This window comes from Harpia harpyja, chromosome 6 (genome assembly GCF_026419915.1).
Source record: "Harpia harpyja isolate bHarHar1 chromosome 6, bHarHar1 primary haplotype, whole genome shotgun sequence".
NCBI classification, from domain to species: domain Eukaryota; kingdom Metazoa; phylum Chordata; class Aves; order Accipitriformes; family Accipitridae; genus Harpia; species Harpia harpyja.
Window position 1 is genome coordinate 53,669,089 of NC_068945.1, and position 10,855 is coordinate 53,679,943.

Here is a 10,855-nt window from a genome sequence, read left to right on the forward strand (position 1 = left end):
CCCATTCTGTTCTGCACCTCCTATGCACATAAAAGGTCCTGCCCACTAGCTGAGCTGAGCAGTTGTGCTTCTCATAATTACTGAGATGGACGCTGCAGTCCTTGTGAATTAATCCTATGTACACTTACGGATGTAAGAGCTCATCCCTGGCACGGCCTGAACCAGAGGCCTGCCTTTTCTTTCTCCTTGTGCATTTGTCAGATTTGTTCAACTCCTGTCCACGCTCTCATCACTTTGTTTCCCCTTTCCGCATTTGTAGAACACGATTCAGACTCTGACAGTGAACTGTCCCTCGATGAACACAGCAGCTCTTATGCCTCCTCCCATTCATCGGACAGTGAGGAAGATGGGCTTGAGACGGAGAAAAAGTGGAACACATCTACTTCCAAAAATAATGAACGTGGCCCAATCCACAGCACACCCAAAGGTATTAGCAGTGTGAGGGGAGAGCAGTGGATTTATTCCCTTCTATAAAATAGCTTTAGAGTAGATGGGACAAATTTGCCAGTCTACCATACAGCTGAGACAGCATCCCTACCACTGTACCTTGCTTCTGCAGAGATCCTTGTTGTCCCCAGCTTAGAGACCTTTCTTCCTTCCAAAGGCTTGTTCACAGGGGTGGCTGAGCACAAGTAAAAGGATGCTTCAGCAAATCTGCAACTTATGGTGCTCAGGCAGAGAGTGCGCTTTGCAGGCAGGTCCTAACAGCGCTTGGCAATGGTGCTACCCTGCCAGCAAAGTCTCATATGAAGGAAGAAGAAGAGGAGGGAGAAGCTGGTTGTTTTGAGGGCAGGGGGAAGAAATACCTGCCTCTCCTCATGCAATACAGGCATGTGGATTTAGTGGTGTGAGGTAGATCCTGGACCTAAAGAGTTGGAGATCACTGGCCATTAATATCAATACTGTGTGGCAGGGTGCAGGCATTTCTAGGCATAGTTCGTCTTGTCTTAAAGATAGCCAGCTTTGACTGACAAACGTCCAGGCTGTGTGCTGGTGCTCTGCATAGGCACAGCATAAGGTGCCTTGGGTGCCCTCACCCTTCAGAAGCCAACCTCCCCAAGGAGCCGGTGGGATCGCTGGCCCTGGAGAGTTGAGAGGGCAGGTTTGCCTCACACTTCTCTGTAATGGAGCCAGTGACCTTGCTCTGGGAAGGGTTTGGACACCCTGCCATCCTACCAGGTGTGTTTTTGGGGGCTCGCTGCACCTTGAGGGCAGTGCAGTCCAGCAAGGATCATCTGAACGTTTGCTCTGGTTTGACACACAACTCCTCCCCAGCCACAGGGAACAGGACTGGCTGGGCAGTGGTTAAGAAAACATATCAAAAGTGGTTTTCGAGCTAGTGTTTTTTTGCATTGCAGTTGATACCCTTCCCAATCATGTGAAACCCTATTGGCCCACAGAGTGCGTAACGGCCAGCGACAGTGAGGACCCCAGCGGGAAACAGAAACTCAAAGTTGAGACCAAGGTCAACGTAGAGCTTCACAGGGAAAACCAGGTGAACCACAGCAACGAAGCTCCGCAGGACAAGGAGAACGAAGGGCAGCAGAAGGAGAACAGACCTCTGTCCCACCAGAATAACCAGCAGCCGGAGCAGAGGAAAGGTAGTGCAGCCAACCTTGCCTCACAGCTGGACTGGAAGACTGGGGGGTTAATGAGCATTAATTAGTTCATATGGTAGCTCTATCAGGGAAGAACACTTTCCAAATGGCTCCAACCTGTGTAACCAGATACACCATGGGAAGCTAGCAGGTAGTTGCTGAAGTCTAATCTTTTGGTTTTGAAATAAAGTGACGAACTAGAAGTCTGATTAAGAAATATAAAATGTCGCTTCTTGGATGTGTTCAGCTTGACAAAGGAAATTACTGATACGTTTCAAAATTCTCATTATTCCCTCTTTTCCCTAACAGGCATCTTAAAAAATAAAGTCACCTACCCTCCCCCACTGGTGGATAAGAATATGAAGAATCGACTGCGGGAAAAGCTATCAGATTACAATCAGACCACGATCTCATCCAGGAGTACTTCCCTGGGGACAAATGATGGGGTCCGCTCTCCCTCGGACTCCGGGGTGACAGTAAAAAATGCTCGGAGGGAGCAGTCTCGAGACCAGCTCAACGGCATGGCCATGAACGTCCAAGTGGGAACAGGACATGCTGACACCTCAGACTCAGAGTAAGTGCCACACTGGGATGCCCTGGCAGACCTCACATGGCTCTGGTCTCTCCCTCCACTTTCTAGTCCCAAACTCCCACGTAAGCAAGGATTTCACCTGGTGACTGGACCAGAGTCCTGCACCATGACTGTCCTGATGGCTTGTCCATACCATGTCCCCAGGCCACAGTGTTTCACTGATGGAGGCGGCCAAAATAGGTATCACGGGCAAGGTGCCGTGACAGACACCTGTTACCGGTCACCCTGGCATCCTCTGACTTGGCAAGCTGATGTGTTACTGGCACTCTGTGGACTAGAGCAACCTAGCTCTGCCCCGTCATCTTGCCGTGGGACTTGCTGCGCTTGGCATGGTGCCCCCTGGTCACAGCAAACTGGGCTCCCACATCCACATGAATTATCTATCCCCTCCCTGCCTGGTGAGCTGCCGAGGTCATTGCCTTCCCCAGCCCCTGGCTACACACATCACCAGAACAAGGATGGGCTTTTTCCACTCCCTCATGCTGCCAGGCATCTGGGACGGCTTACCAATGCCCACCTGTGGTCCTGAGAGCTATGCATGCCCTCAGGGATGCTCTGCTCGGGACTACCCCCTGCTCCTGCTTCTGTGCCCTCAGCCCCTCACCTTCACCCCCCTTGGACCATGGGAACATTTGGTTTCCCCTCTGTTTTTCACCTGTCCTCCCCTTTTGCATCAGGGAGAGTGTTTGGGGCCATTAGGGACCTATCACTAACGGGGTACAGTTAATGTGGCCAGTACCAGGTACGGAAGGAGGAGGAGAAGCAGAGGGTAAACATGGAGCAGCACTTCTTGATGCACGTCCAGTAAGACTGGCAAGAGCTGTTGTGGGTGTCTGGCAGCCAGCAGGGAGCAGGGCAGGTGGGGGCAAGACCCCAGCGAAGAGGACCCCTGAGGAAGTCCAGTGTTTTGGTGGGGAAAGGAGCTAGGCTGAGGGGAGCATGGCATGGGTGTCCATTGGGCAGAGGGAAACCATTGCTGGGGCAGGAGATCCAAAGGCTGTAGAGAAAGTGCCATGTCAAGCTACTGACCCTAAATTACCAGGTGCACAATTCCCACCCACTGCCTGGTGATCAGTGTGCGTATTTGCCATTGTAAACTAAATTAAACATTAACAAAAGGCTGAGCAAGCTCTCAGCCAAAGGGTATTCTCAGAAACCTTGTTACTTGTCACATCAATTCTTGCACTTAAAATGAGGAAAATAGCCATATGTGAAGTCTGCACAAACAATTTATGCATATAGACTCATTTTTTATTAACACAAATAATAGTATCGTTCTTTCTCCAAACCAAGGGAAAATTTCTCAGCCAGCTTTAACTCTGACATTGTCCCACTGTGCTTTAGACACCCATGTTGTCTGGGTGCACAGACCATTCCCAGCTCACTATAAAAGTACCTCTTTGGGTAGCCAGGAGATGAAATATATCCTGGTTAGCCAGGAAACAGAGATGTTTTTAACAAGTGATAACTACTTGCTGCTACCAGGTAATGCAGTCATTACTGGAGAATAACTAGCCAGTTTGTACTAAGCAACTGTTTTATCTCCACACCTTTTGCATAATGTAAAACGCTGCTGTTGGACAGCAGATCGCATGAATGTCTGAAATACCAGGTTTCTAACAGCTTGTAAGATTTGTGTGTGAACCTTGCATCTTCACCTAAGCGTTAGCCAAATACAAGCCCTCTGTAGAGCTTCCTCTAAAGAGTGCATCTTGTGTACTACCTGGAAATGTTTCACCCAGCTGGTCTTGCCCTCCAGGGCAGCATCCCCCTTGCAAGCGTTGTATTGGCAAGGCGTGGTAAATTCACGGAGCATGAGCCCTTACTAGAAGGGGTTAGGTGGTTTCGGGTGGAGTGGTTTGCCTGTGCCTGTTTAACCCTAAGCCTGCATGCTTACTTCTTCTCACTAACAGAGGCAGTAACGAAACTTCAATTTGAACCATCAGGAAACTGTGATCACTGCTGCGTGGTTCTGGACTCCTCACCGCGGGACCGCCTCGGACTTCGTCAGAGTGGCCGCATAGCGAGGAGGACAAGGTGGGCATTGATTCCCACATGGTTTCACGTTATGGCAGACTCCTGACCGCTCGTGGCGGAGACACAGTGCCCGAATGCACCTGCTATAAGGCTGCTGTGTGGTACTCTCCGCGCGGCATGAACCCATGCCAAAACGCATGGAAATGGCCACAGGGATGCACTGTGAGGGCCAGATACCTGCTCGCAGTGCGGACAGTGCTACAGGGGTTGTTTATTACTGGGGAGAATCAAGGAAAAACACATTATTATCACAGTGGACATACAGTAAGTCAATCCATCAGCCTTAAGACAAGCACCAGGAGACGTCTCTTGTGGAGTTTTATCCGGCTACAGTGTGAACCCTTCAGCTTGCTGGGCTCTAGGGAGGAATATCCCAACAAGTGTCCTTTCGTTTCTATGCCAGCATCTCTGTCCACCCCTCTATGGACACGTCGTCTTAAAAAAAAAAAAATCCTTTATATATATATATAAAAAATGTAGATACTTTTATATATTTTGTATGGTGTTGCTAAAGAAAAATTTCCTTTGTATATTTTACATTTATACTGATCTTCTTAATTTGATAATAGGAAATCAATTAAAAGAGGTTTTGATATTTTTTATATGAACATTGCACAATTTTACTTGAATTTGGCATTTGATAGGGTAACTGAGGTTTGCATGGAAGCCACCTTAAGATGCAATGCAGTTTTCAAAGTAATACAGTAAAGATTACATCAAAATCTATGACTATAAGTTTTGTTGACAGATTTTGGAACACTTTAAGGACAGAGTATGTTTTTTTCGTAACCTCTTCTAAAACCCACAAAAAATGTTTTGATTTTTCATTTCTTGGTGTTTTGACGTCTTCTCCCAAGTGCATTGAAATGTTCAGCAACTGAACTTCAGGACTAAAAATAAGTCTTATCTTTATCTAAGATTTCAACACAGTCCTTGCCTGGAAGAAGTCAAATAAATATTTCCCCTACCAAGAACAAGAAAACAAGTGGTGTCATTGCATGATAGGTTTTGACTTTGGTCTGGCTCTGCGACAAAACAGCACTCTGCATGTCCCAAGAAGAGGGCCCTCCTCCTGTGGGGCAAGTTCTGCCTCAGGCGCAGTATTTTATTTTGCTGTTAATTTCTTTCCCACTGGAGGCAGCACATTGCTAATCAAAGCAGAAATACGAGTCTTTAAGGATGTCCAGGTTTCACTGCCCAGCCCTTTGACAAAGCCCTGGCCTTCTCAGTGTTTCAAAAAGCACGTGGATGGCTTAAAGTTTCGTGTTTCCCACAAAATATGCTGGTTTCACAAGTATAGGAAAGTTAAGCGTGGCCTCTCCACTGTCTTCACCTTCCTGCAGTGTTTACAGGAACAGGAAGAAGAAGATGTGAAAAAGTTTGCATCCAACAGCATGGGGCAGAGCTCTGCTGGCAGCTCCCCATGGTGGGAATACGTGACTCAAAGGGCAGCAATGGTGTGGCCATGACCTGCTCTCCGCTGCCAAGGCTTTCAGGAGCTCCTCGCTCACTGTAGCAGCCCTTTTGGCTTTCATTTGTGTAACTGTGTGTGTTGAAAGGGAAAAAAACAGAAAATCAAGCTAAATAAAATGCAGGAGTTGAGGAAAAAATGAAATAGTATGTACTGTAATCTTGGTTTCATTATATTCCTATGCATTTTCAAATGTATCAGGGAGGCCTTTGGAAGCGGAGAGGGAGGAAGGTTGCTGTTCCTTTAAAAATTATGCAACATACTGTGTGACATTTTCTGACTGAAAAAAGTTTTGAATGTTTTAAGGGTCTGGCACTTGGCTGTGTGCTCAGGCATTGTGTATAACCCACACTAGTTGTTTTTACATCTGTGTATGTATATTTTGTCCCAGTGAGATGTAGGTAGTTTTTATTTTGATCAGAATTGTTGCAGTAAATGAGGGTCAGTTGTATTAATGGCAAAAAAATTAAAACCTATTTTTATGACTTTTTAAAAGCTTTATGGCAGATTAGGCACTGGAGGTTGTTTTTTTTTTAACAAATGTATATTTATTAATGTGCAGAACACTGGAATTGCAGCACAGATGAAAGAATTTACAATAAATTAAGAAATTTTTTTTGAACTTGTATTCTTTTGGTGGTTTATTTTAAGTGCAGTACAGATGCTCAGGCTCCAAATGGCATTTCCTGGGGTTTAGAAAGTAGCAGGAGGGACGTACACGTACCCATCACTCTCGCTGAGGAAGCACAGGCTGTAAAGCATCAGCCGCCAGCACTGCTCCCTGCGGGGTGCTCCCAGCCTTAGGTGGTATCTCATGGGGAGTTTGCTTTGGGTGGATGGATGGATGGAAGGACACACGCACACCCCCAGTGCCCTTTGCTGGCACAGGGTACCACCGCATGCATTGCTTTTCGGTCCAAACCCACGGCATTTCTCACACCTGGGAAAACAGTCCATGGAAGAAAAACACCCTCCACTAAACTGGAGCAAAGCGGACCGCCAGGAAAGCACTGGGTTTAGAAGAGGAGGCTGGAGAGGAGCTAGAAGGGTGTGAGGCAGCCAGCCCAGCCCATGAAAGCCTGCAATGAGAAGGACCTTTTGGGACGTTCTTGGCTATGTTCTTGGCTTTCTCAAGCCAACTGAGGCCAAGCCATGGTCTTGCTCACTCTGTACTTTTCAGGCTGTTGTGCAAGTCTTTGTTCACGCATCTCACAAGGCACAGCAGTGACCTGCACATGTCTGCCAGCTTTCTGGAAATACAAGTATTTCTCAGTATCATCTGGCCAGCTTTTCCATAAATGTTTCTAAACATTAGGCTATAAACTGGGAGTATGTGAGGTCAGGGGGAGAGAGTCTGGTTACTGTCATGATTTAGGGGCAAAATCAAAGACAGGATCTTCGATTTGCAAACAGCTCTGCCAAAGCATGCCATTAAACAAACCCAAGCAATTAGCCCAAAGGGAAACTGTTCTAAATTTTATTGTACAAGTTCATTTTTTGGTGTAACACTAATACTTGAGTTTGTTCTCCAGTATTAGTTCACTTTACTGTGGAAAAGCATAAATAAGCTGAGGCTTATTTATTATTCAAATAATTATTCACAGACCAGCCCGTGATCCTGTCTCCAGTAATGGCCAACAGCAGAAGTTTAGGAAAAGAGGATTATCAGCCAGCCACACATGACATGGCGAGGTGGCCCCAGCAGGGTCCACAGCCCCCAGCATGCTGCAGCTCAGGGCTCCCCAGCAGAAGGGGTTGTGCTTGTCTCCAGCAGCCCATTCTTTCCTCCAATAACGTGTCCTGTTGTGTTTTGAACCCACACAAACTTCTGGTATGCAGTAGGTTGCCTGATTTGGTCACAAGCAGCAAGAAAAAATTCTTACTCGTCTTCAGCTTCATTCCCGTCCCCTGCGATGAACACCTTTGCTGCCTGCACCACGAGAGGCAGTGAGCAGCCGTTTCTCAATCACCTTCTCCAGGTCAAAGAGGAAGTGCTCCATCCTAGAGCACTTGGGTTGTCTCTTTCTACCTGAACAGCTCGGATCTCTGTAATTGTTCCTTGCACAGAAATGCTGCTGTACCTTTTAGCCTTCCTTCTTGTCCTTCTTCAACCCCTTCCCAGGTCTAATGTAGCCTTTCTGGAGATGGCAGAGAGAGAGAAGAGACCAGAGCAGCCCACAAAATGCAAGCAGTAGGCCTACCAACAACCAAAAAAAAAAAAAATTTCCATTTCATTCCCTTTTCCTGTCCTAATCTTTACAATGACATTTGGCATAAGCAAATTGTAAGAAAAAGGACTCCCAAAGAGATGGACCAGTGGCAGCATCATGGCACAATAAGGCTGCAGTAACCCAAGCGATCACATTGCCCAGCTGCTCCAACAACCTGGGATAACTGGGGATTTGTCTAATGTTCTTAAAAATCTAAATGACAATTCCAGTACATCTGCAAATAGCCTGTAATAGGACTTCATAGCATGACAAGTTAGTTTGTCCATATACTTATGTCATGCTTAGATGCGCAGCTCAGCTGCAGAGGATGCTCCTGCTGGTCTGGGGGGGGGGGGGGGTCGCAGAAAGGAGATCCCCCAGCAGCCCAGGTGAGATGTTATCATCATCCACACCAGCATCACCTGCAGTGCCAGGGCCAGTCTGGGATGCATTTGGGCTCCACAGCCTCTTCTGCAGAGCTTCTGCCTTGCCTTTATGCTCCTGTTTGCACATACGCAGCTCAGTTTTCCTCCCTGTAAGTAGCAGTTTGCACTGGATTCATTTTCCATTTTAGTTTCTTGATTTTGGGATCCATTCTCCAGTTCCTCATACTCATTTTGGATTTTAGTGCTGTCCTTGAGGATGCCTGGAGTCCTTTGGCAGCATCTGCAGCCTTTACAAGCTACCTTTTATTTCATCGTTCAAACTGTGAATGAAAATATCAAATAAAACTAAGCCCAAGGGGGCTCTTGTAAAACTTCTCTTCTTGCCAAGCAAGTTTTGCACCTACCTCATACCGATTAACGTCAGCCCACACTGACTGTGTTTTGCATATGAGAATACAGCGTGGGACAGTGTCAAACAAACCGTTTACTGAAGACGCGTCCCATCTGCTGCTGCTCCTTTATCCACCATGCCAGGCACTGTATTAAAGAAGAAAATTAGATTAATCTGACATGTGTGTTGCAAAGAGACCGTGTTAATTCATTATTGTCTTCTGAATACTTAGAAGTATTTGTAAGTGCCCCCAGGAGCCCCCTGGAGCTCTCTACTGGGCTGGTGTCTCCCCTTCTGTCTTGGTCAGGCATCTGCTGCTGCCGTCCCTCTGCTCAAAGACCACTATGAATAGGGTATCCACTCCTTCAGACTCAAATATTACATACTCTGAGCGTATTTTCTTTATTTGAAGAGAGGCCTAGAGCAATGTCTCTCTCAACCGGTGCTTTGTGAAGGCAGCTGAGGCTGCTGCGAGACCCAGCTTTTGCGCTGGGTCAGGAGACACCGCAGAGGTGGAGCGGGGCCGAGCCACCCCTTACGGAGAGGACTGTGCTTAAGTCGAGAGGTGCCCTGTCTCTCTCAGAGCTACCGGGTGTCCCAGGGCCATCTTCTGCCCTAACGTGGGACCGCTCCCTGCCCAGCATGGCCTAAGGCTTCTGGAGCCTATCCTGATCTTCGCAAAGCCATCATTTTACATCAGATCCACTTGTGAAATAGAAATGAACGCAAAGCTCCAGCTTTTCAGGTGCTGCCGCTCTCTTTCATTAAAATAGTTGCTGTGTATCCAATTGGGTGGTTTCCAGTATTAGTTTCTTACAGGTTGCATTCTTTTTTCCCCCTGCAAATATAACAGCTTGCAAAAACACCAACCCCTTGGGCTAACATGTAGGAAAAAAATCTCTTCCTTTCAGTCATTTGACAGCAGCTCTTTGGAAGTCCATCTCGAATGATCTGGTTCACATGCTAAGCCTGTATCACACTTTCCAAGTGAAGAACGTAGGGTTGGGTCTGTGGTTTTGTTAGGTATTCACATGCTGGAGGAAATAATGAGCATGTGAAGTGCTGTGCATGTATAAACAGGGCAACCGAAGCAGTGGGTCCCTGTGTATGATGTTTTTAATTGCAGTGAAAGTATTTATAAAGTACGAGTGATTCCAGCACCAGTTCTGCTGTGTGAGAAGCAGAGGAAGGAACAGGTCTCCCCACAAGCCCCCACAAGCAGGTGCTTCCCAGCCACTGTTCCCTCTGCGTGGGCAAGTGATAGGCGTGGCTGGTGGGGCAAGGGAAGACCTTAGGAGAGCATCATCAGGGAGAGCCCATGCCAGTGCTCACCCCTGCAGCCACACAGCCCCCCCAGAGCCCACTGGCACTGCGCAGCTGTGGCAGGAGTAAAAGGGTGAGAAAAACACAGCGGTGAGACAAGCTCCACGTGCGAAGCACCAGATCATCCTCAGCCAGGCACAGCATTGGCGAGAGGAGGCAGGTCCCAGCCGGGCTGCTGGAAAATCACTCAGCAGCAGCAAAACTCCCAGCGCTAGCGAGCACTCGCCAAAGCCAAGTGGAGGGTTTGCAGTGGAAAGGCAAACAGGCAAGTTCTGCAATGACACAATTACTCAGAAAGAAAAAAAAAAAAAACAACAAACATGGTTATGGCACATGGCAAGCCACACAATAAAATAGCTGTGCTGGAGCAAGCACCCTGAAGGTACAAAGAGATAAGAGCACTCTTCAATCAAAACAGCTGCGTTTCTAGTGCATGCTCATCAGATTTAAAAAAAAAAAAGAACCTACAGCAGTAATTTCATTAGTTATAAAAGCAGCTCCTGAAAGGCCAGCATGTTTTAGGAGGGGAAAGAATACCTGGTTTTAAAGGAAATAAATGCCCCTTTCACCTGGATAAGTTCCACGCAGTCCCTTCGGGTTAGGAACATCCCACTGAATCCACTACAAAATAGCAGCAGCTGCAGTTGGGAGCCAGCAAAGTGAACAATTTTCCAGGTGAAGCAGTAAATCAGGCGTTGACTTTGAGAAAAATCGGTGCATTTTAGTACATGTTTCAATTTTTCTGGATAAAACAAATGAGAAAGCCTGGAATGGTTAACTCCTTCAATTCCAGCTGCACAGGGAACAGGTCTGGGGGATGGAAAGGGTCAGGGAAAAGCCCTGCTGG

General features: G+C 47.2%; 1 protein-coding gene across 1 annotated transcript in view; it reads left to right on the forward strand.

Annotated features, from left to right (window-relative positions):
* The window catches only part of CELSR1 (cadherin EGF LAG seven-pass G-type receptor 1), a 178,337-nt gene extending 172,017 nt beyond the window's left edge, over nucleotides 1-6,320 (forward strand). Inside the window, exons 32-35 of the mRNA XM_052790173.1 lie at nucleotides 260-427; nucleotides 1,359-1,601; nucleotides 1,908-2,172; nucleotides 4,104-6,320. Of these exons, the coding sequence (XP_052646133.1) occupies nucleotides 260-427; nucleotides 1,359-1,601; nucleotides 1,908-2,172; nucleotides 4,104-4,128 (701 nt within the window). The 3' untranslated portion in view covers nucleotides 4,129-6,320. The remainder of the gene's footprint in view (nucleotides 1-259; nucleotides 428-1,358; nucleotides 1,602-1,907; nucleotides 2,173-4,103) is intronic.
* The last annotated feature ends 4,535 nt before the right edge of the window (nucleotides 6,321-10,855 follow it).